Genomic DNA, 27,097 nt, shown 5'->3' on the forward strand with positions numbered 1-27,097 from the left:
TGCACAATGTGCTTGTCTGGTGAAATACACCTTTCAACAAGCAACTGGCATATTAACCATAGTTACAGGTGTTTCCTTCAAATCCTTTTTACTGTTTGGACAAGAAACTCTGTATTTTTGTTCCATGCACAATATTGCAAGGCAGTGATGTCATTAGGTAAACACGTCAACCTCAGCATTTCTGATGTGATACTTCGCCCTCCTATAGTCTTTAATTTCACAAATCTTTAAGCTCTTCATAAATAATTTATTAATCATGACAATACCCTAAGATGTAAGTAAGGGATAAACCAGGATTGCTGCAGCATCCCTTTGAGTGAAACACAGCAGCTGTGTTAAGAGCTTTAACAACACACACCACCACTATGAAATCATACAGGAAAGAAGTGAAGCATAATACGTACAACTGAAATGGCCGGAGGAATTCAGGGAGGCAGAATGTTCAACTGTCCTGGTCAAAATCTGATGAAAAAATTGCTGTGGGATCTTTAATGACCACAAACTGTCAGAACCTCAGCTTTACTTCCCACCCAGCTGAGGACATCTACAACTTCCCATATCACCGAGGGGCAGTCAAGGAAGAGAGCCATCAACAGAATCTCTTACAAACACGACTTCCCTTAGCATCTGAGTGTTCCCTGGAGGTCTCCCATTCGAACAATGAACTGCCCTAATCCTGCTTTAGCACATGAGATGTGAGAATGCTAACAAAAGTATCCAAGTAGTGCTAATGTCATGTCTACAACCTGGATCATTGCTGCCTTTGGGGAAATAAATGTTGGATTCTGTGAGCATCAGTAAAGCTGTGTTACTCCCTCCTTTCATGTTCCTCCACTTCTCAGAGGGTCAGGTTTGTGGTTCTGACTTTTTAAAGAACAACTCTTCATTCTTTCTCCTGCTTGAACTGACAGATGAAAGGAAACATCTGCAGGCACATTGCTTCAGACCTCAAACCAACCCCAGCGAACTGTGCCTCAAAACCATATGGCTCTAATTACCTTTTTTCAGTTCTTCCACTTTAGTCTGCTCGGCAAAAAGTATTAAGAAAGCTGCTGCTGATGCTATGCTATTTCAGCAACATGGTAACCACAAGCCCTAGTGCTAGTATTTATTGAACTCTGATGCTTTCTGTGCCTGAGAGTGATATAGTGGTAGCTAATACATAATTTACATAGCACCTTTCATCCCAAAAGAGTCTAAAGCAATTTACAAAGTGCTCAACAAAATACTTAAATAGGTTATATGCCACTCACCATCCAAACACTGCTAGCTCTGGGGCAGAATGTGGCAACTGGACACAGCAACACTAAACCGTTTAGGACAATAAGTACAGACTATCACACCTAGCTGGAAGTGTGAAATAAAATGAAATGTGACTATTTACACATGGACACTAAACAGAATCTGCAGACTTCAGAAGTGAGAAGCTTTTTCAAGGAAGTCCTTGCTTTACAAAAATAACACCCAATTGCTCAAAACCGTTTGACAGGTTCATTATGTTTCTTTAGAGACTGCTGAGCTGGGGTGTTGGGAAGGGCCCTTTTTGTGTGTGATCTGTCCATCTCCCATTCCCTTGGAGAGACACACACCCCCAACTACAGGGACTGCAAGTGTGCCTGTCCCTTGCACAAGGAGCCCAAGATGTGGGGGAAGTTGTGCCCTCTTCCCCCTGGCACACCTAGATAAGAGCCAGGCACAGGATACAGTTAATTCCCATGCCACCTTCCCCAGTCATTGCCACAGCACCTCTCCTCCCACTCAGGAGACAGGATAGTCCCCATATCCACAGTGTGCGCTTTATAAACAGAGCGGACTCTTCCCCTTCGCCACAAAACCCCACTTCTTTTTAGAAGACCAATAGCTTCAGGGCCCCGACTCTCTCATTTGCTGAGCACCCGCTTCACCTATTGCAATCAGTGGTAGTTGAGGGCATTCAGCAGTTTGATGGACTGGGCCCTCGTTTTGTGATTCACTTGCGACCACATATGTCAGTGGTCTATGTGCAAGACTCCCCACTCAAGTTAATGTGGAATTCTACATAACAACGTATGGCTAAGTTATGACCCATGGTCTTCACCTCTCTCAAGCCAGGACAGAGGGAGCTGGATGAGCCTCCCACTACATGGTCAGAGTTCTGGGTGTAGGTTTATTTTCAAGTTTTGTTTTGTTCTTTAAAACTCAGATGCTAAATTAAGCGGTGTGGTTAAAAGGAATCCCATCATTCCCTGAGCAGCAGGTTGGGGAGCTGAAACGAGGCATGGCTTTACACCGCTGAACTAATGCAAGAAGCTGCCAGGAAAACCTACTGTATTTCTCACACACTAGCTTTTGGCTTCTTAATTGAGATTTGAAAGTAGAAAAGCCCTTTTCACTTCAAGCACTTGGAATCCAACCTGAGCCACAATACTCTGTGGAATAGAACTGGAGCAAGAAAGAGCATGCTCCTCTCTCCTACTCTGGACAAAGTGAGAAAACATAAAGAATGCAAAGCTGTAGGTGAAGCAGGTTTTAAGATTTTGGGATAGAATTTGGACCATCAAGAGCAAAGATTTTAGTCTCACAATGAGCAAAACACGCAAGTGCACACACACCCCTTTTCTACCTCCACAGAATTGCAGCTGTAGCTCTTTGGCCTAAATGCACTGAAAGCTTTTTACAAATGGAGCAGGGACTGCATAGTGTAGCTTTTCCTTTCAAGAACTAATTTTAAACGTTAATGACAAATAATGCCAGCATAAGCCAGAAAGATGCTGCCTGCAAAATCCAGTGAGCAAGCAAGCACTATACTGAGTAAATGGCAGTCACGGAAGTTCCACAAAAACAATCCATTTATTAAATTATCTAATCTTCTCAACTGAGCAGGCACAAACCAGGCTTGTTTCGCAACAGCTTTAAAATCTACACTGGAACTGAAAAGAAGCTCTTCTTGTCCTGGATCGCAAAAGAAAGGAAAATAAGCCTATGGAATGCATTCTTGGACAATATTTTAAATACTAGGACAAGTCTTCAGGAGAAATGCCATCTCATCCCAGAGCACAGGATACTGAAGCCCAGCATGCAGAGACCTTGCCATGATCAATTCTCTCAAACTGATACCACTTTTACACAGTCATTCGTCAGAACAAAACTGCTCTTTAGTTAGTGTGAGACCTCTCTTGTAAGAGCTACTGAAGGAATCATAGAAAGGTAACGTGCTTAGCTTCACAATGCTAAACAAGTAAGACGAATGGGTGATTAGTCCTGCCAAGTTTTTGATGTAGGGATAATTGTTTCATATTTGGTTATGTAATTTATATTATGCCCACCCTGTACAGCAATATATGGGGGAGAATCCTGTCCATCAATGGGGATGTATGGGTGCAACAGCCCAGGATGTTTAGAAGTCTGTTAATGACTTTTATTTAAGAAGAACTTGTCTAAGAGCTGAGAGGATGTGCTGCTAATTCTGCCTTCCAGAAATCTCTGACAATTGCAGGTAACAAGTTCAGCAGGGAATATCTGGCTGGGTCATACTTGTTGCATGAGCACATATTCAGATTTGGGAGCTGCTACCCTTAAGCGTTTCAGAACAGGGCATGTAAGGTTGTTTTATTTGTCTGCGTGACCTGAAACACACAACTGGGCAAAATGATTTGCCAAAATGGTTTGAAAATTTCTCTAAAACATGCATTTTGTTTCCATATGGCATGCACAAGAAAGGTGTTTTTTTAGAGAGGAATTTCATGTCTCAAATATAGTAAAATTAAAGAATCTTCCTCCTCACATCGTAGTGTGACTCATTAAATCAGCACTTTTTTTGCATTGTTCCAACTGATTAATTTGTGTCAAAAGGACTACAACGCCAAAGATATTCATGACTATGGAAAAGTCTTCTCATTTAATCAGCCTTAATATCAGTTTGTGTTAATTCCCCTCCCACTCCATGACTGATTATATCACTGTTTTTCTGGCTATTGCACCTAGTTTATTAGTTGTTTTTGATGAGCTGCATAACTGTGTCTACAGGCTGCTCTGCTACCTCCAACTCCTTTGTGATCATTAGCAGAGATGGGATTGTGAAAGCTCAGATCTGACAGCACGTTCTGGGGGGAGGTGAATTAAATACATAGCAGTGAGGTAGGTTTGTTGTTCAGCTCATTTTTCAGATGTGGGCTGCACAGAAAACAAAGCAAGTTCAACCAGTCTAAAAATATAACAAAGACCGAATCCTCAGCTTTATACTTAGTCTGCACAATATCATCACAGATCAATGAAAGTTCAACATCTCTGCAGATTTCAATCAGTTTAGAAACCATTTCCTCTAGTGGTCAGGCCTAAAGTTTGAGGACTTCTCCACACAGGAGACCTAAATGTTTTAAACCACAGTCAGTTACAGGCTTGTTTTGTTTTTGGCGTAGGGCTGCTTTCCAGAGCAGATTAAAAATGACTACCGAAAGGTGTGGTCATTCAAGTCCAGCCACAATAGCACAGGCAGTAAGAATGAGATTTCAATTTAAAACAAGCTCATGCAGCCTCTGCGAGAAGGTGTCATACTAACATAAGTTACACTATGTGTATTGTTGGCAGAAAGGGGGATTGATGGAAGAACACTACATAAAGGTGACCTGCAAAGGCAAAAGGGGAGAGAGAGGAAAAAAGAGAGGCAGAATGGTCCAGTGGACAGGGCCCTGGAGTGGGACTCAGGAAACCACTGAACCTGCTGGGTGACTTTAGGCAAGCCATTTCACCTCTCTGGCTCTGTTTCTCCCCCCCCCATCCTTTGTCTTGTCTGAGTAGACTGCAAGCTCTTTGGGGACAAACCCTTGTTATATATTTGAACAGTGCCTAGCGTCGGGGCCTCTGGGCACTATTATACTACAAATAATAATAATTAATAATAAACATGACTTGAGATCAGGTTTCAATTCCTGGATCTACCACAGACTTCCTATGTATCCTTGGACAGTCATTTAAGCTCTCAGTGCCCCATTGTTAATGTGTACAAATCGATTTGAGTTCCTTAGAAGAAAGAAATCTGAAAAGAAACCCTTTCCCTTTTTAACTTAGTCCTTGTCCACTTGGCCACTATTGTATTCTCTTATGTTTTTAATATTGCTAAAAGCCTGCACAGTGGCCTCTTTCTCTGAATAACAGAGACTTGGTGGGATAACTCACAAGACTGGAGTACTGTCATGGATGGGTATGAACTGTTCAGGAAGGACAGGCAGGACAGAAAAGGTGGGGGAGTTGCATTGTGTGTAAGAGAGCAGTATGACTGCTCAGAGCTCCAGTATGAAACTGCAGAAAAACCTGAGAGTCTCTGGATTAAGTTTAGAAGTGTGAGCAACAAGGGTGATGTCGTGGTGGGAGTCTGCTATAGACCACCAGACCAAGGGGATGAGGTGGACGAGGCTTTCTTCAGGCAACTAACAGAAGTTACTAGATCACAGGCCCTGGTTCTCATGGGGACTTCAATCACCCCTATATCTGCAGTGCACAGACAATCCAGGAAGTTTTTGGAAAGTGTAGGGGACAATTTCCTGTTGCAAGTGTTGGAGGAACCAACTAGGAGCAGAGCTCTTCTTGACCTGCTGCTCACAAACAGGGAAGAATTAGTAGGGGAAGCAAAAGTGGATGGGAACCTAGGTGGCAGTGACCATGAGGTGGTCAAGTTCAGGATCCTGACACAAGGAAGAAAGGAGGGAAGAGAATACGGACCCTGAAATTCAGAAAAGCAGACTTTGAGTCCCTCAGGTAACTGATGGGCAGGATCCCCTGGCAGAATAACATGAGGGGGAAAGGAGTCCAGGAGAGCTGGCTGTATTTTAAAGAATCCTTATTGAGGTTGCAGTAACAAACCATCCTGATGTGTAGAAAGAATAATAAATATGGCAGGCGACCAGCTTGGCTTAACAGTGAAATCCTTGCTGATCTTAAACACAAAAAAGAAGCTTACAAGAAGTGGAAGATTGGACAAATGACCATGGAGGAGTATAAAAATATTGCTCAGGCATGTGAAATCAGGAAGGCCAAATCACACGTGGAGTTGCAGCTAGCAAGGGGATGTTAAGAGTAACAAGAAGGGTTTCTACAGGTATATTGGCAACAAGAAGAAGGTCAAGGAAAGTGTGGGCCCCCTACTGAATTGGGGAGGCAACCTAGTGAGAAAGGATGTGGAAAAAGCTAATGTACTCAATGCTTTTTTTGCCTCTGTCTTTACGAACAAGGTCAGCTCCCAGACTGCTGCACTGGGCAGCACAGTATGGGGAGGAGGTGACCAGTCCTCTGTGGGAAAAGAAGTGGTTCAGGACTATTTAGAAAAGCTGGACGAGCACAAGTCCATGGGGCCGGATGCACTGCATCCGAGGGTGCTAAAGGAGTTGGCGGATGTGATTGCAGAGCCATTGGCCATTATCTTTGAAAACTCATGGTGATCGGGGGAGGTCCTGGGTGACTGGAAAAAGGCTAATGTAGTGCCCATAGGAGGATCCGGGGAACTACAGGCCAGTCAGCCTCACCTCAGTCCCTGGAAAAATCATGGAGCAGGTCCTCAAGGAATCAATTTTGAAGCACTTCAAGGAGAGGAAAGTGATCAGGAACAGTCAGCATGGATTCACCAAGGGCAAGTCATGCCTGACTAACCTAATTGCCTTCTATGATGAGATAACTGGCTCTGTGGATGAGGGGAAAGCAGTGGATGTGTTATTCCTTGACTTTAGCAAAGCTTTTGATACAGTCTCCCACAGTATTCTTGCCAGCAAGTTAAAGAAATATGGGCTGGATGAATGGACTATAAGGTGGATAGAAAGCTGGCTAGATCGTCAGGCTCAAGGGGTAGTGATCAATGGCTCCATGTCTAGTTGGCAGCCGGTATCAAGCGGAGTGCCCCAAGGGTCGGTCCTGGGGCTGGTTTTGTTCAATATCTTCATTAATGATCTGGAGGATGGCGTGGATTGCGCCCTCAGCAAGTTTGCAGATGACACTAAACTGGGAGGAGTGGTAGATACGCTGACAAGGTAGGGATAGGATACAGAGGGACCTAGACAAATTGGGAGGATTGGGCCAAAAGAAATCTGATGAGGTTCAACAAGGACAAGTGCAGAGTCCTGCACTTAGGATGGAAGAATCCCATGCACTGCTACAGACTAGGGACCGAGTGGCTAGGCAGCAGTTCTGCAGAAAAGGACCTAGGGGTTACAGTGGACAAGATGCTGGATATGAGTCAACAGTGTGCCCTTGTTGCCAAGAAGGCTAATGGGATTTTGGGCTGTATAAGTAGGAATATTGCCAGAGATCAAGGGACGTGATCATTCCCCTTTATTCGGCATTGGTGAGGCCTCATCTGGAGTACTGTGTCCAAATTTGGGTCCCACACTACAAGGAGGATGTGGAAAAATTGGAAAGAGTCCAGTGGAAGGCAACAAAAATGATTAGGGGACTGGAACACATGATTTATGAGGAGAGGCTGAGGGAACTAGGATTATTTAGTCTGCGGAAGAGAAGAATGAGACGGGATTTGATAGCTGCTTTCAACTACCTGAAAGGGGGTTCCAAAGAGGATGGATCTAGACTGTTCTCAGTGGTACCAGATGACAGAACAAGGAGTAATAGTCTCAAGTTATAGTGCGGGAGGTTAGGTTGGATATTAGGAAAAACTTTTTCACTAAGAGGGTAGTGAAGCACTGGAATGGGTTAACTAGGGAGGTGGTAGAATCTCCTTCCTTAGATGTTTTTAAGGTTAGGCTTGACAAAGCCCTGGCTGGGATGATTTAGTTGGGGATTGGTCCTGCTTTGAGCAGGGGGTTGGACTAGATGACCTCCTGAGGTCCCTTCCAACCCTGATATTCTGTGACTCTATGCTGCCTCACTAGCAGAATTTATGATCTCAGCTCCAGTAACATCAGTGTTACCATCAGCCAACAGGACACCTCAGACAGTAGGGTGCAAAAGTGTAAATGATGATGTTACTTGGCCATGGTCTCTGGGTATTTGACACCAATATTGTGACTATTTTCATTCTTAATTTCACAGCAACAGAAAGGTGATTAAAAGATATTGAGATTCCAGGGGCCATTCCACAAAGATTCCATCTAAGTAGACCAAATTGTGGCTCCAAAAACATTGTCTTTAAAGGTGCTATGCAGTATAACGTAGTCTGCACACAGAATACAGTCACTGATAGAGAAAAGTACTGTAAAATTACAGTTGAAATCATGGACCAGAGTTTTCAGAGCAGACAAGATATTGTATAATAGCTTCCTTGTCAGGGCTTCAGAAATTAGATGTACTTTATAATGGGTTATGCAGCTGTTTTGTCCTCGGTCTTCCATCCATCATTATGTTTCATATGAAAAATTAAATTAGTTGCAATATTACTAGCCAATGTCAGGCTTATTACCAACCTGTCTACATGATAATGCCCTGGGGTACTTGCAGTCTGGTTTTACAACTGTGAAGTACTTTGATCTCTGCGCTGACCCTAACCTTGGGGGCGCTAAGGTCAAAGGGGATTGTAGGGGATGAATTTCAGCTAAACAATCATAAAAACCGAATAGGTTTTAAATGTCTTTGTTTATATGAAGGAAACCTGCCAATATGGTTTTTAAATATGAGCGTTAGTTGCAAATTTCAGTAACTTTTAGTATTCACAGTGAGAGGGTATTTGCTATCATGCCTTTCAGCATCTGATCTGATGCTTTTGTGTTGTTCCTTATTTGTGTTGTGCTATGTTGTTATTTTAATGTAATAGCAGAATATCTGCTGCTCATCTTTTAGTAATTCAGGAGTCAACCGAATGAGTGAAAGAGAAAGCAGTTGCAGTCTTTGACTCTCAGCAGTACTCAGACGCAGAAGAGGCTTAAGGATGGGCATGTTGCACACAATGACTTAAGGGCCTGGTTTATAAAACAAAGTCTCTGTTTCTGCACCCACAGTTTCTGTGCCTGAACACAGTTATGTTTGCAATATTTTGGGTACAAACAAGGGCAAGTGACCAACCATGTCTGCAACATGCAAGGACATTTGTGCCCACAAAATGGTATGTCAAAAAGGGAGAACAGATTAAGGACCCTTTAAAGATATCCTTGCTTTTATTACTCTTAATATTACTCCAACATTTCCATTCCCTCCCTGCAATAATCTCTAAAAACAATTTCACAAAATTGGCCTCTACATCTTAGGATGAGTTTTGACTAAAAACTAGGACTGTCGATTAATCGCAATTAACTCACGCGATTAACTCAAAAAATTAATTGCAATAAAAAAAATTAATTGCGATTAATCACACTGTTAAACAATAGAATACCAATTGAAATTTATTAAATATTTTTGGATGCTATTTTCAAATATATTGATTTCAATTACAACACAGAATACAAAGTGTACAGTGCTCACTTTCTATTATTTTTTATTACAAATATTTGCACTGTAAAAATGATAAACAAATAGTGTTTTTCAATTGACCTCATACAAGTACCATAATGCAATATCTTTATCATGAAAGTGTAACTTACAAATGTAGATTTTTTTTGTTACATAACTGCACTCAAAAAAACAAAACAATGTAAAATTTTAGAGCCTACAAGCCCACTCAATCCTATTTCTTGTTCAGCCAATCGCTAAGACAAACAAGTTAGTTTACATTTACGGGACATAATGCTGCCTGCTTCTTATTTACAATGTCACCTGAAAATGAGAACAGGAATTTACATGGCACTTTTGTAGCCAGCATTGCAAGGAATTTACGTGCCAGATAAGCTAAACATTCATATGCCCCTTCGTGCTTCCGCCACCATTCCAGCTTCCATGCTGATGACGCTCGTTTAAAAAAATGCACTAATTAAATTTGTGACTGAACTCCTTGGGGGAGAATTATATGTCTCCTGTTCTGTTTTACCTGCATTTTGCCATATATTTCACGTTATAGCAGTCTCGGATGATGACCCAACACGTTGTTCGTTTTAAGAACACTTTCACTTCAGATTTGACAAAACACAAAGAAGCTACCAATGTGAGATTTCTAAAAATAGCTACAGCACTCGACCCAAGATTTAAGAATCTGAAGTGCCTTCCAAACACTCAGAGGGACGAGGTGTGGAAAATGCTTTCAGAAGTCTTAAAAGAGCAACACTCCAATGCGGAAACTACAGAACCCAAACCACCAAAAAAGAAAATCAGCCTTCTGCTGGTGACATCTGACTCAGATGATGAAAATGAACATGCGTCGGTCCGCACTGCTCTGCATTGTTATCGAGCAGAACACCTCATCAGCATGGACGCATGTCATCTGGAAGGGTGGTTGAAGCTTGAGGGGACATACGAATCTTTAGAGCATCTGGCACGTAAATATCTTGCGATGCTGGCTACAACTGTGCCATACAAACACCTGTTGTCACTTTCAGGTGAAACTGTAAACAAGAAGTGGGCAGCATTATCTCCTGCAAATGTAAACAAACTTGTTTGTCTGAGTGATTGGCTGAACAAGAAGTAGGACTGAGTGGACATGCAGGCTCTAAAATTTTACATTATTTTATTTTTGAGTGCAGTTATTTTTTGTACATAATTCTACATTTGTAATTTCCATTTTCACTATAAAGAGATTGCACTACAGTACTTGTATTAGGTGAACTGAAAAATAGTATTTCTTTTGTTTTTTATTGTGCAAATATTTGTAATAAAAATAATATAAAGTGAGCACTGTACACTTTGTATTCTGTGTGGTAATTGAAATCAATATATTTGAAAATGTAGAAAACATCCAAACATATTTAAATAAATGGTATTCTATTATTCTTTAACAGTGCAATTAATCACAATTAATTTTTTTAATCGCTTGACAGCCCTACTAAAAACACTTCTATAAACCACTGGAAAATGTGTTTTATAATAAAACAAAAGCACATCCTTAATTAGGGTGATGCTAGCAGATACAGATGTGGTTCATTTAGCTTATGCCAAAAACTGTACTCACCAACTTTACACAGATAATGAAAGGTGGGGTTGCGTCTCTGAAATGTTGTATGGGAATTTGGGGTTTTGGTCTCTCCTGCAAACAGTGAAATTTCATTAGAAGACATAAAGGGTTATTTTTAGCTCAATAATGGGGGTTGTTTGGCATTAAAGAGTGAAATTGTATTCAAAGATCATGTATTAGAATGGCTCATTATTTTGCCTTTCACTTCAAATACAATGTAGTTTCTGGGTCACCATAAACAACTACTTTCTGTAACACCCAATAACTAATTTCATCTGACCATTACTCTTTCATACAATCAGTTTTCTTAACTCCAATCTACAGAATGTTGTTTCCAGTGCACTTTTTTATATAACCACTGATTTGAGATGTGTACATGCCTTAGATAGATGCACACATGATTTCAGGCCAGAGCTTATTACACAAATATTTCAACTGTATCATCAAGAATGAAGACCCTGGATACTACAAAGTTACTAAACACCCTCAATTCCCATTGCCTTCAGCAGGAGCTGATGGCATACATCAGCTTCTCAGACTCCTGAGCTCCAAGGGTCTGACTGCCCAGTGAAATCAAGAGCACTGAATCTGGCCTTATGCTTATAGTAGATTCTCATGAGTGGCGCTAAATTGTTTTATTACCATAAAAATCAATATTGCTCCAGGACTGTGACACTTTCTTTTTAGATGGTTCATTTACTGCCATTTAAATATCTTCTTCCTTTATCTTGAGTAACACAAAAACCTACTGCCTACATTTGTCCAGGTGATTCCCAGCTGGGCTAGTGAGAGACATGTCACCTAGGGAGCATGTTACAATCTATCCTTTGGACTCTTCTTCAAAGAGAAACACTGTGCTATGTTGAATATAGCTCTATAAATAACCACTAAACTTTTCTCTCTTTCTTTCTTCCTTCCTTTCTTTCACCATAGATTTTAGCTTTTATGCATCATGGGCCAAATCCTGCTCCCACTAAAGTCGGTAGCAAAACTCACTTCAACAGGAGTTTGGCCCCATACACAGAATACATTAAAAAGACATTTGTTTTTCTTCCCCTCTAAACTGACCACATTTTCAGTGACTGCAGTGTGCTCCTGGCTCCCTCTCAACTACAGTACAAAGAACTTCCCTTACCTTAGATCTAGAAACTGACCTCTCTCCCACACAGACTTGCTGTGATCATGCCTTTTATTGGTATAATTTATTGACGCAGGAGATGCTAAGTCATGAAACCCCACATCATTCCATTTCCCCTCTCCTACTAAAGAGCAGCTGAATCTTCATGGAAAACAGTCTTCAGGGAAATAATTCTGCTTCCATAAATCTCTCCCCCCCACCCCCAACCCAACCCACGTAATTCCCTTTCTTATTCTGCATTTCTAGAGATATCTACATGAAAACAGGATCCTTGTTCCTGAAGAGTCTCTGTTCCTGCCTGCTTATTCCCCACATGTAGCAATATCTATTGGTGAGGAGACTGGAGGGTGCAGGATTGCTAACATAAGAGAGGCCAATGGTTTCATTCTAGCATGGGTTGGAACTGACCAAAACTTACCACCATCTGTTCTATGCACTATGTGAAATGAGTTGCTGCTCTCATTTGGTTCTCATATTACAAAAAAACACAATCACAATTGGTGCTAAATGTCACTCTGGCTCCCTACTGTATAGGAAGAAAAATTCCACACATTCCATTACCCATATCCAGCTATCTAGACCCCTAATTAAATAAATATAGTATGGACTGCATACTATAATTCTTCACTATATTTAAAATTAGTGACACTCTTTTTGTTGTTGTTTGTCTAATGAGCTTAGAATGTCACTTCTCACAAGACAATTCCAGATGACAGTAATGGAAGTGACACTAATTGTTACTAACCTTGGATTCTTGGTAAGTGTAGAAACCTTTCGCTATTTTATTTTCATCAACATCACAAAATGCAACTACCTGGTGAAAACAGAAAAAGGAGACAAAGGATTTAATAAAGCTCAGTACTACCAGCAGACGTCTCACTTGCTATCATATCCCCACTAAACTTGCCCCTCTATTCCCTTTCTCACCTTCACAAAGCCCTCAAAAGGAATCTGATCTTCAGCTCCTCACAAGCCATTCTGAAAAGAGTGCAGGATGGTGGATTTCAAACTGTCTATGAATCACCATGGTTCACACAGCGACTGCTGGTACGTGGAGGAGTGCAGGCTGGTTACATGGGCCTTTATCCTGAAAATGCTTATTCCTATGAGTAAAGTTGAGCACATGTGTGAGTGAGTGTAAGATTGGGGCGACGGTTCTGGCTCTCCTACTTGCTTGGAGCTGCTGAATCACATTAAAGACAGCTTTGCCCACACTATTCTTGAGGCAGACAGTTGCTGTAGTTTGCCACAGGGGTGTAATGCGCCTCGGAATGGGAAAGCAGGTGCTCTGTGTGATTGCCAGCAGGAGGGAAGATATCCATGAGACATGCACTCTACTTACATGATGAGTAGGGCTAATCAAATTATTTCTGTTTGAAACTTTTCTCCAGTGGAAAGCTGGATTTTCTACTGAATGAAAAATCATCCCATTATGAAAAAGTTTGAGAACTCCTGATATAAGCATTGTCAAGTTCTAACAGGTTGTCCTTTCTAAAGTTCTAGAATAACCTCCTATGTAGGCGCGTGGTGAAAGGAAAAACTTAAATGTCCCCTGAGAGATGTCAGTTAACAAGAAGCATGTTAAATCTCGCTGATAACAAATCCATCACTCTATCCCATTCCTTGAAAAAATGTTTAAATATTAAAGATTAATTAAAGACTATTAAAGATTACTTTAATGTGATTTAGTAGTTCACTGCACACACATTTTCTGGGACAGATTTCAAACATTTTGCTCATACACAGAAAAAAGCTACAGAAAATCTTTGACATACGTCTGAATTAAAAAAAAAAAATCCAGCCTAGGAGACTTCCTGCTGCTAAAAACACATTCAGAGCCACAAGACAACTAAGAATATTAATAGCAGCATCAGGTGAACACATCACAACCTTATGGCTCTGAATAGGAAAGCTTGTTGCTACAATGTGGCTCAACAATAGACCAGAAATATAAAACACAGAACAGACCATAGTTCGGATTGGACAGTCTCAATTCTAGGTGGGAAGTGTTGTGCCTTATAGTCACTTGCAATGCACAAGGAACAAAAGCAAAACAAGAGGACCTTGAGCTAAAATTACACTATAACATCCCTACACAAATGTACCTCTCATTTACATTCTGGATAACCAATACCTGCATATTTGCCTGAGTATAACAATTCTGAACTAAATATCCATTAACCTACATATGTTAAAACACTACAGAAACTACCTGTGGAGCTAGTATATTTCACCAGATACCTGTGTACAACATGGCTGCAATAATACCTGAGAACATTTCTGTAATAGTACAATACATTCTTAACCACAGTGCACCAAAATTTGGGGAGCCTGTATTCTTACCTGTATTTTATATTACACCTAAATTCTACGTGTGTGTTTTGTACATACACACCTATGTACTTGTAAACTGCCTTACAAAATGCAAACAGATTTTTAAAAAATGGCCGAGTTAAACAGATTTAAGGAGCATTGTAAATTACCACAGAAATACTTTGGTTTCTCTTATTGTACGCTGTAATGAAGCATTATTTCTGGATGCAAACTTGCCAAATATTTCAAATGTTTACTTATTTGCACTCCTCACAAATATGCCTGTGATCCCAGTTATATGGTGGCTCCAAAATAAAGCATGGGTTGCCAATAACATTTTCCAGAGAATTTTACAAATGCAGCCTGTTTTCCTTTGGTTTCCATTGCCCCGTTCATGTTACCCTCTCAGGCCTGTCAGAATGAAGCAGAGCATTTGTTTGTAGATATTTAGTTAAGGTCTCATAAAAATCAATTATTCTGTGGAGGGATGGGTGGCATTTTTCTACCCTTTTTATTTTTGCATTAAAAATTGATTAACAAGACTTAAAAACTAGAAAACTTGAAAATTCAGACAGCTGGATTTTTATTTCTTAAAGTCACATAATGTTGCAAAAGGCTGGATCCTTTTCATAGCAGCAGCCACCTCATTTTCTTCCTATGATTAAGATAATCATTTCCCTTAACCTAGTGATCCCCACTCCCTCTGAAGACAATGAAAGTCTTTTCATTAATTTCAGTGGGAGTTACATCAGTCCCATCGGCTATGGCTACACTAGAGAGCTTACAGGGGCACAGGTGCACCGATACACTGCGCCCCTGTAAGCACTCTGGTGTAGCCGCTCTAAGCGGACAGGAGAGAACTCTCTCATTGGCTTAATTACTCCAGCTCCTGCGAGTGTCAGCAGCTACATTGGTGGGAGAAACTCTCCCATCAACATAGGACTGTCCACACTAGTGCTTAAATCAGCATAAATTATGTCACTCAGCAGGGTGGCTAATTCACATCTGAGTGACATAAATGACATAGAGTAAATCAGTCAATCTCCCATTGTTAATCTACTCTTGGTCTGAAGGCTAAAAGTGATATGGAATTGCCAGCCCTCTGCCCTTCCAAGCCAGGGCAAAATTCCTTAGCAACAGAATTAGGCCCTCAGTGCCTTCAGGCAATTCTCAGACCGAGTTTTTTTTCAGTTACAAAATAAAGACTGTCTAGTGCAAAAAACCTTTGGGGTGGAGGCCAGGTACTATCAGTTGGGGCTCTTTTCAAGCCCTAGGTATAATCAATCTTGTATCAGCCCTTCTAGTATAGGCCAATCCGTGAACAACAGAGACAAAAGATAAATAATAAAGGAACACAGAGTGACTAGAAACATGAGCAGAAAATAACAAACTGAGACTCAATTGGGAAAAATATAGCTATTAAAATCTGGAGGAAACTAATCAAACACACCAGGGGAGGCAGATGTTTGTGCTTGGAAAGCAGGACTGCTGGAAGAGTGTGAGGATGACAATGGACTGCTAATTAGATGAGAATGGAAAATCAAATTAATGGAGTTTCGGTCTGCAAGTACAGAGGCATCACATCACAGACCAACAAGATGAGAGTCCCCCACCAATGCTGGTTGTGAGATTGCACTGAGAATATTGTATTGCAGTACAAGAGAAAGATCAACCAATTGGACGGAACTCAGAGTAAAGTAGAAGTGATTAAGGAGCTAGTGGAATCGATGTCTGCAAAAAGAATTTACACAGTGACTGACGGGGTGGGTAGGACATTGGCATGTGATAACCACGATCAATTATTTGAAGCCAAAACACTAAGGGCTGGTCTATACTTAGCCGCTAGTTCGGCGGCTGGGGATCGAACTTCCGGGTTCGATTTATCGCGTCTGGTCTGGACGCTATAAATCAAACCAGGAAGTGCTCGCCGTCGACTGCGGTACTCCATCTCAACGAGAGGAGTACCGCGGAGTCGACGGGGAGCCTGCCTGCCCCGTGTGGACCGCGTCTGAACCGCGGTAAGTTCGAAGTAAGGTATGTCGACTTCAGCTACGTTATTCACGTAGCTGAAGTTGCGTACCTTACTTCGACTTGGGGGGTTAGTGTAGACCAGGCCTAAGATTCTAGCTCTTTGGGTTACTCTCTCAAATGGCACAAATTAACATGTTTTTCATTCCTGTGAGTTCTGACCCAAACACTCCTCATATGTCAACATGTAAAGAGCCTATGGCATGTCAACTACATGTTATAGGGGAGCCAGGATTGGGCATGGTAGTGGCACCCTAAACTTTCCCTCTATGCCTCTCTTCTGACATATATAAGTGCAGACGAACCATGGGATGGGAGCCATCTGACTGTGCAATAATCTTCTAAGGTTCCCCATTACAACAGTCATTTAAAATGGAAGTGTACAAACCAATGGAGAATACTTGTAGGGAACAATTATGTGTTTCCCATCTCAGTTTGTGTGGCAACAGGCTAATGTTTCCTTGCTAAATTTAGGATGCACATTTTTTGTATCAGTACTTTGCATGCTGCATTTACCTGCTTTCAAACTCTTCACTTCCCTGCAAGAGTTAAGTTTCCCCACCAATGACTTTTTTGCACTATCCATGGCAATGATGAATGGTAAAACAACATTTAACAAATATAAAAGATGTTCCATTACTAGCAGCAGATCATATTTGTTAAACTTTGCTTTACTATTATCCCATTATTGTTTCCACTCCTAGTGCAAAAAAGTCATTGGTGGAGGAACTTAATTCTTGCAGGGAATATAAAACAATACCTTGGATTTCTGTTCCAAGGATCCGAGCTATCTTTTTAGCAATATCAATGCTGTTATGGATAATTTATTTAATTATTTTTCCAACTTTGTGACCAAAGAATAAACTGTTCACCTTTCAGCTAAGATAAAAGGGAAAGCTTTATCCAGGCTTCATTCCCAAGGAATTAAGTTGAAAATTCAATTCCAGGCCCTGAGATGAAGAACATTATTGTGCTGAGCATCAGCATGATTTTGTTCTTAAATAACTACAAAGAAGTCTTGATCTGTCCATGGACTGTATTTATAGCCACTCAATGTTGTGTACCCAACGACCTTTCCTGTATGACTAGGTCCTTGACCACCATATTACCTCCCCCATATACCAACTACGGCCACTACCTGCTGCAAAGTATAAACACCATGTGTTGGCCACCCTACACATCCAATCCTGAGGTCATCTGACATATGAAACTCCCAGTAAAGGCAATAACAAAAACCATGAAAGAATCAAGCAAATACAACATATGATTTTACATAGCAGGTAAGTATGAGACAAATTTCCCTTGGAAGATGGGGTTGATTCAACCTGAGTTAAAGTTTTCTTATCAGAAAGATGAATGCCTAACACAGAGGTATCTTTATATGTAACTTCCAATGGTTTTAGGCAGTTTAAACCCGATAATTATAGTACTGTAAAACACATTAGCCTAGAATAGGTAATTCTTCCACTGGATTATAGGCCATGTGGGTGGTCCAAGAGACAGTTGATTATTTTTCTGCCACCACTATTTATTTTTTAATTTAAAAAAATGTGTGTCCGGAAACTGGATACAGAACTTGCACCCAATTGTTTATGCAATAAGCAGAACTCAGAGCATCAGGCTTACATGACCTGTTTACTTTAGACTAATAGGCTTAACACAGTCTCTCTTATTTATTTTCCTCCACCAATTAATTCCAATCTTGTGTCTTTTATGAAGACTATCCATGTCTGCAGTACTGTATCCTGGGGTGAAACCTATGAATTATAAAATAATGCAATGACTGAAAAATACTCTCAAGATTCTTTGCTGCAACTAGAACTACATGCTGGATCATAAATAAATGAGTTAGTAACTCTAAGGCTTATTTACTGCTTTCAGTTGGCTCGAAAGCCAAAATAGCCACTATTAGGAAACAACAGAATGCAATATTGCAACGGCGTCTGAGTATCTGTGATTGATACATCAGATCACTCTTTGGTTGTAAGAAAATGAATAAGTGGCAAAATATTTTTTGTTTTGATACTGTTTTACTCAAATCTTCACAATGCCAAAAGAAAAAAGAAAAAAAGATTGCTACTTTTCCAAGCTAAAATACAGCAAGGGAAAAGCACAATGCCAGCAGCTACCCATAAGTCATCAGTTATACAGTTATTATGAGAAACAGTGCTTTATTGGCATGGCTCACATAATATGTAAACAAATGTAGCATTAAAACCAAACCAAAACAACACAACACAACACTCTTTCACAACAAAAAGTCTCTCTGGACCAAATTCCAAAATCCTAACTCTGACAAACAGGGCCGGCTCCAGGGTTTTGGCCGCCCCAAGCAAACAAAACCAAAAAAAAAAAAAAGCCGCGATCGCGATCTAAAAATAGACGCGATCGCGATCTGCGGCGGCAATTCGGCCGGAGGTCCTTCACTCCCAGGCGGAGTGAGGGACCGTCTGCCGAATTGCCGCCGAATACCTGGAACTGCCGCCCCTGTCCGGAACGGCCGCCCCAAGCACCTGCTTGAGAAGCTGGTGCCTGGAGCCGGCCCTGCTGACAAATCTCCCTCTGGGGGAGATATTCCACATTTGGGGAAGAAGAAAACATTTTTCTGGCAGGTTGTTTTTAACGAAAATGGAAGCTGTTTGAAGACGGTTAGAGACTAGAAATGTTAGATAGTGCTGCGCACCCACCTTCTGAAAATTAGGCCTCTTTAAAGTCTCTCGATTTGGGGACCCCAAAATTGAGGAACTCCAAATCACTAGCCGCTTTTGAAAATCCATCTAGGGTGGGAGTTTCCCGTGAAGTCAATGCTTAACTCTGCTGCCAATGAAGTCAGTGGGAGTTTTACCATTGATTTCAATGGGAGCAGAGTTAGGCCAACATTGAGTACTTCCTGGAACCCCCAATACTAATATACAGTACAGGAAATCAAGAGGATTCACCTTGGAATATATTATTATTTTTGCAAAACTAGTTTTTTGAAAGTGTCTAATAGTTGTAACAAGAGGAACAGTAGCTCATTTCATACTTGATGTGCCTTCTGATTTCTTGTTCACTACAGGAAATGGATTTTTACACTTTCTCCTCTGCTCATCATTGTATTAGAATTTCCAGTGGTAAGGCCTATGCAGAGTTTAGCAACCTAAGAATACTACTTTTGATAGCAGTGTCTTCTTCACAGTATTTTCTTCCCTCAAGATTATATTTCACCTTGAAAATGAGCTTGATATCAGTTGCAATGTGCTTTACATGTAGGCTGATGATTTATAGCATGCTGTGGAACCTGATTATAGCAAACTGAGACAGTGACCTCTACAATGAAGTACAATGACTCTGCTACTTGATTTTCTCTACCACCTCCCTAAACACTGTGATGCACAAAATGCAATGCTAGCTATAATGAACCTCTACATACAGTGAAGCTGTTATTTGAGAAAGCATACTTTGCTGTAAGCTAGTCCCATGTGAATAAGCCTTAGAAAACTGTACAAAACACTTACCAAGTCCTCTCTAGCACATTTTCCCTAGACCATATATTGCAGAATTATGATAGGGGATTTTATTGCCTGGGCTCATGTATCCTTCATATATTTTAAATCTCTGATGAGCTTCACGATCCTTCTCTTTGTTCCAATTTTTTACATTGATAGTTGCTTGAAGGCCTAGGGATTATTTTAATATACGTTTCTGGAAAATTAAAATCTATTCTTTCAAAGCACCTCAGAAAAAAGTAACTCAGAGTGTAAGCATCATAGTGTAATAAAAGAAAGTGAAGTTAATGTCAAACAAAAAGAGACACCATGTCAGATGTACAGGCCTTCCAGTCTGTCTCAACTGGAACCACAAAGCTAATGAGCATGACCATTCTTACACAAGATCCAAAGATCATAATCAGCATCAAAGTGCCAATCTCATTCCACCTGTTCATCTTTACTGCTGAACCACAGGAAGTGGGTGTGCCTTTTAATTCCAAGCATGTGCTTCATTTATCAGATCTGAGACACTGCTCGGTTAGAGACAGCATTACTTTCGCTCAATATACATTGAATGCCAGAATCCAGTGCCTATGTTATAGCCAGCATACAATGTAAACACCTCTAATCATACACACAATCCCTTATTACATGCAACAAATAGCTCCATTCACGGAAAAACAGCTTGGGGTCCATTTGTAAGTTTCTCTTCTCCAGAAATGGAGGATGGCCTTTGGTCATTTCTTTAGCAGCCAATTCCTATTAAAAATATTGAGATTGCTTCTTGTGCCTCTGTCTGTCATCTCGAGGGCCTGGTCTACACTACCCCCCCACTTTGGACTAAGGTACGCAAATTCAGCTACGTTAATAACGTAGCTGAATTCGAAGTACCTTAGTCCGAACTTACCGCGGTTCCAGACGCGGCAGGAAGGCTCCCCCGTCGATTAGACACTATTAGACTCCCCCGGCAGGAAGGCTCGCCGAGCTGGAGTACCGGAGTCGACGGCGAGCACTTCCGGGATCGATCCGGGGCACTTCCGGGATCGATCCGGGACCGATTTATCGCGTCTTAACTAGACGCGATAAATCGATCCCAGAACATCGATTGTCTGCCGCCGGACCCTACGGTAAGTGTAGACATACCCCTCTAGTTTGTTTTAATTGATTCAATAGCTTGAAAACCGAAGCCTGACATGCGATGGCCAAAATCATTAAAATGCTTTGAAACAGATGTAATACCTTCTCTAAAATTACACTCTTGTGGTCTGGTATTAATCACTGGACTACACAGGCATGTTACCCTATACAGGAAGGGTCTGTCCAGCATAAAAGTTGTACCAGTATAGTACAGTTAAAGTGGTAAAACTCCCCTAGTGTGAGTGCAGTTATACAGGCATAAAAGTGCTTATTCCATAAGGGATGGGAAATAAGCTACACGAGGTATCTTTCTACAATTATAACTGCATCCAGATTACGAGGGGCTTGTACAAGGATAACTAGTTCAATAAAAGAATCAGACCCCAAAACAAGAGTTATGCCAGTAATATTTTCAATTGCAGACTAGGTGTAAACTGCAGTCACTGTGCTGCAGCATCTGTACTGCAAGTGCTTAAGGTACTGAGCATCATAATAGCTTTCAGAACGGGAATGGCAAAGAGATTTCCTTGCTATCTTTAATTCATAAGTCATATTTCTGTTAAGTCAATAACGTGGCTGTTGGAGGCAGGGAGTCTCCATTTACAGGCTCTCTACACCTGGGTTTTACTGAAACTTGTACTTCTTCCCCACTCTTATTTTCTTGTTGCCTTCTCTCTTTGAGCTCTCCTGTAAAACAGGTTCATAACAGCGTGATTTGTTGCTTCACTAAAAGCAGGGGTGTAAGATTGGTTTCCTCTACTTATATCTCTAGAGTCTCAGTTCTCCCATCTTCACTCCCTGAGGCCCTTCACATATTTTAAGTATTTTGAAACCACTGCAAAAGTTAGAAGTTTTCTGAACTTGTAGTACAGGTACAGGACTGTAGTCTCAGCACAGACAGATGACCCTGTTACTGATAAACCATAGTACCTTGCAGATACAAAAGGTCAGTATCAGACTCAAGCATTTGATTTAAAACTATTAAGTGGATAGATAACATGCTACAAAAGGGGGTTCACAAGATACTTTCCTGATATGCTATTGATGGAAAGCGTTGTCATTCAGAGGCTTTTATGGGGTTGGGTTAGCCATGGCATTATGGGCGCACTTCTAGAGATGCTATCCCCTAGTAGCTTAATTAGCATAACTAGAGCTAGAGCTTATTCATTGCTTCTCTCACTCTTTTTCAGTTAGCTGCTTGTGTGCTGTTCTCTTTGGAGTGCTATTTCCCGCTGTGGTTTAGGGGAATGGTACAGAAACAGAGCAAAAGTATTCCTTTTAGCTGAGGTTTGACAAACAACAATAGAATAGACAAGACAGCACCAAAAAATCCCTCTAGGCATACATAGCATCCCAGAAACATTTGGTTTCCATCTTCAACTGCACATTACAGACAAAACGGATGTGTTTTAAACAAAAAAAGGTCTGTTTAGTTTCACTCTTGCAGAAATGCTAACACTACCCCACTGTCAACTGTTTGAACCAAGAAGGGTACAGTCAGGAAGCAGCATTTCCTTAAGAATACTGAGATACTGGCAATCAATTCATTAAAAAAATACTAGTTAAACAAGTATTGTTCCTGCTAGGTTACTATCAGGCTAGCATAAACACTGAGCTCGGAATTCATGCCTGGACTCTTTGGAGACAAAACATTATTTCTTTTAATCATCATCACATTCTTAGGGAGGAGAGGAGGATATTAGCTAGGTGTCCTTTTTCTTTAGAACATAGTCTGAAATGGCATTGTGGCAATTTTCAAAACACACTTGGATAACATTTTGCAAGTATCTCTGAACAAAGGAAGACTGATGTTTCCAGAAAATGCCAAGTTCTGTTTCTGAAGCAGTAGTGCTATTAAGTACACAATTAGTATACTTTTCAAATACTTCATATACATCTAATAAATATAGGATATCCCGCTCCTAAGTATATCAGACACATCCACTGTTTCAAAAGGGTCAACAGCTCAGGAGAGGCTGCATTATGCTTTCCACTGGACAGTCCAAACCGATTAATCCCCATAATGAAATTCAGACACATTTAGATTTTCGCATTGCTCCAACCAGAATCTAATCTATAAATAAAATGTTCACAAGTGCCTACGTGACTAAGGAGTCTGAGTCCCATTTTCAACATTGAATTATGTACTACAGAGACTAATTTTTAATGAGGCACTAATACTTTGATAGTAATAGGATACAGCAGTAATAAAGTTGAATATGGGTACAATTTTTAAAAGCATCTAAGCCTTAGGCCCTAAGCATATATGTCTAAAAGTCATTAGCATACAAGTGATGTACCAGATTCTACACCTGTTTATGCTAACACAACTTCATTGAAGAAAATGGTGTTGCATTGGTCTAGTATAACAGATTTTGTTGTTAATGTTCTATACTAAAGTAGGCAATTTTCAATAGGTGACACATTTTCATTTGGGTCCTTGGGCCTTCACTTAGTATTGCGGTTCAGTACCTGACTACTTGTAGATTCAAGAACATGGAATACCACTTTCATGTTTTTAATCTAAACCATAATAAATCTTTCAGATTACCCTGTAAAGATAATTTCCCTATATCACCCTGAAAAGATCATTTTATGATTTTAGGCTGTAAAAGGTGAAGCAAGAATTATTTAAAACCTCTGAGCATGTGGAATTTTGTTGTTTCAAGTCTTTGGCACCAGTTCGAAATTAGTCATACAATACTTGACAGATTTCTGAGGAAAAGTAAAGATCAGATACTTTGGGTATTTTTCTCGGTTGATTTAGACAGAATTTGATCTGCTTTGAGTCAGATATAGCAAACTATAGTAACTTGTTTTTTTAAAGGCAGGCGGTATGAACTCGTATGGTATGAATTGCTTGGTATTGGGAGTCAGGAGACTTTGGCTTTGTTCCAAAGCTTTGCCATTGACTTGCTGTGTGATCCTGAGCAAATCACTTAGACCCGAAGTTTGAAAAGCATCCACTGATTTTGGGTACCCAGTCTGAGACACCTAGGGCTTGATTTTTAAACATGCTGAGAATCTACAATGACAACGGAAACCAACTGAGATAGCTACAGAGACTTTGTTTTAATCGTTAGTTGACACTCCCTCTTAAAAACTGCCGTGATATGCCTATATTTTACCAGAATTTTTCTGCAGAACACCACTGAAATGAATCATACAGCGGTGTGCATTTGGCATGTACACTTGCAACAGGCAAGTGTGTTTCCCAGATGTAGCTGGTATAGCATTTAGTAACCAATGGGTTAATGGCTAAAGCCATGTTTCAGTACCCAAGTACATCATACTGAAATATGCTTAATTACAACCTTGACAGAAGCAAAATAATATCATGGTCTGAAGCATTGCCAAAGCAAACATTATACAAAGGTCAGATGGAAAGAACGTCAGGATCCCAGTTAATTAGAAGCACATCATCAGTGCTAGAGTATTGCTGAAGCAGGGCTGCTCCATATTGCACAAGGGATAAGTCTTACCCTCTCAGCAGCAAAACAGCTCAAACAATACCATGACACTTTTCTTGCCCTTTTCATCTACTTTGTGATGGCATCCTCAAGTTATCGCTGTTTACTACAGCACAGGATATTAACTAGGTGTCACTTGCATCACAGAATTAGAGAATCATTCTATCTTAAATCCAGCTGCATTTTAGATTGGTGTATATATACATATTTAATAAAGCTAAGGAGGTGATGGGTTGCAACACAAAAACCACAGACTGTTTTCTGGTTTTCATTTCAGAAGTTCTTGTTTGTGTAGTGTCACCAAACACCCTCCCATCTCTTACCGATGAAATTATTTCCTAATTCATACAGGACCATCAGCTGGAAAGTGTGGTGAACTTGAGAGAGTTAGGGGAATTCACACAGCACTTTGCAAAATACTGACTACATACAGAGTGCCTTTTTATAGAAACCTCACAGACTCATGCACACTGCATCGAGGGGCCAAGATGACTCAACACTTTGAAGCAAATTGTTCTGTCCTTTTTATTGAAGTAATTTTTCTTATGTGCCCAGCATTAAACTTCTCATTACTTGCAGTTACTTTACCCACTGCCTCATTCACAGATAAAGAAGGATGGCACTGGAAGGACATTCAAGAGATTGCAATTCAATACCTGCTACCACAGACTCCTTATGTGACTGTCTCCCATTTCCATCCAATGAATTCTACTGTGGGTGTATTCATTTGTTTTACTTTCTTACTGGATGTGTGTGGTCTGAGGACCACTGGATTAATCAGGTTCTCGTGTCTTCATTCTCCTGCCTTTCTCCCATATTTTTCATAAAAAGACATTAAAATGGATGTTTCAAGACTATTTATAGGAAACAGACATATGACATTAACCCTGGAGCCTTTATCTCACAAAGTTATAGGACAAGAAGAAAATGATATGAGAGCAAGGTATTTTAATTCCCATACAAATCTCTTCTGAGCAAAATTCTCTCATTGCCAATTCTAAGTAACTACCATGTTCAGAAAGAAATGCGTTATAAATTAAATCCTATATTCATGTACAACATTTTCTCCTCTATGTTTAACAGTCATGATTTCTACTGGAGGATATAAGGTGTCTATTCCATATAACACAAACCAGATTACTTAGCATGTCATGAGGACCTTGTCCAGCATTCATTTACGTCATGAGGACTTTGTCCAGTATTCACTTCAGGACAGAGATGAATGTTATGCACATATGAAAAATTTCAAGCCAAGATATTTTAGTGCTGTCCCATACAGAGAGTCCTTTTCCTTTAGTTCACCTGGACCTGCTAGGTGGTGTGAGGCTTATACAGCAGCAAGGCCATGAGCTGTGACATACGGTATTTATTACATGCAGTCACCAGCAGGCAAACACAATATAACAGTACATCGGTTGGAATAGAGATGAATTCCATGATTTAAAAAAAGATAGCAGCACAGCTGACACACACAGACTTGGAAACTAAGAACATTTTTGAAAAATGCTAGGGACACACGTTATGCTACAATGACCTTAACTATCAAGGAGCTAGTGAGCGTAGGAAGGAGAGAAGAAACTGCTCTTTTTACAGCTTTTACCCACACTTGATTTTCTTGACATCTCACCTTTTTCTGATTAGCTGGTGATAAGCTTCTATAGAGCTTCCTGCCCTGTTTGCCAGCATTCCAAATGGTGAAAGATGTCCAGTGCTTGAGGGCTCTGTCTTCCAGAAACCTGACTCGGTGATTCCAGATGGTTCCCCTGGGGAATTGGAAAAGAGGTGAGTCTGGCCCCTAAATGCATTAACAATGTAAGAAATAGCACTGTCAACACAGACTCACTCTTGATGCAAAAAGCACACAAAGATCACACTAGCAACAATTCCAGTGGAAATTAATGCCGTGGCTGGAAAAAACATCTCTTGTTTAAACATTAAACTTGTTGTGTCTGCCTTTGGGGGTGGGAGACTATGTTCTATTTACAGTATTCAGTTCATATGACATGCTCTTTCAATTAACACTGAAAGATTATGAACAAACTAGAGTCACAACCTACATTTCTTCTTCTCCATCTGCTAGCTCTGACGAGCTGCTCTTCCAGAGAATCCTGCAAGTAGTGGACAAAGTACTGTACTAGCAGATCGCAGCCAGACAACGTTATAAGTAAACATTGTGCAACTTTAAACGAGTATGTTCTCTAATAGATCAGCGATGTAACAATGAAACGACGTTAACCAGGACGACGTTAAGTGAGGAGTTCTGTAGTAGGAAAAACATTGCCATAAAATTCCTATAAGGGTAACATTTTCAAAAGCACCTCAGTGATTTAGGAGCCTATGACCCATTTTCGTTAATGACTTAGGCACTTAGAAGCCTAAGAACCATTAAAGGTCAATGAGATTTAGACTCCTAAATTGCTTAGGCGCTTTTGAAAATTTTACCCTAGGTGATTTATCCCTATGTGATTTAAGAGCCTAAGTCCGATTCACTTTCAATGAGACTTAGGCTCCTAAACATCAGGGCCAGCTCGTGCTTTTTGGCCGCCCCAAGCAAAAACAAAAAAAAACAAACAAAAAAAACCCTGCGGCA

The 27,097-nt window shown here is 40.5% G+C and overlaps 1 protein-coding gene across 2 annotated transcripts in view; it reads right to left on the bottom strand.

Moving 5' to 3' along the window:
* Positions 1–27,097, bottom strand: part of B3GNTL1 (UDP-GlcNAc:betaGal beta-1,3-N-acetylglucosaminyltransferase like 1) — a 303,787-nt gene that overhangs the window by 6,734 nt on the left and 269,956 nt on the right. The window contains exons 4-6 of one of the 2 annotated variants that reach the window (XM_026654439.1): positions 26,135–26,270; positions 12,835–12,903; positions 10,949–11,023 (exon numbers count right to left, since the gene is read on the bottom strand). In XM_026654439.1, the coding sequence (XP_026510224.1) occupies positions 10,949–11,023; positions 12,835–12,903; positions 26,135–26,270 (280 nt within the window). The remainder of the gene's footprint in view (positions 1–10,948; positions 11,024–12,834; positions 12,904–26,134; positions 26,271–27,097) is intronic. The other variant, XM_026654438.1, reaches the window with a different exon arrangement.

Source organism: Terrapene carolina, unplaced genomic scaffold (assembly GCF_002925995.2).
Source record: "Terrapene carolina triunguis isolate 2854851 unplaced genomic scaffold, T_m_triunguis-2.0 Scaffold192, whole genome shotgun sequence".
Lineage (NCBI taxonomy): Eukaryota > Metazoa > Chordata > Testudines > Emydidae > Terrapene > Terrapene triunguis.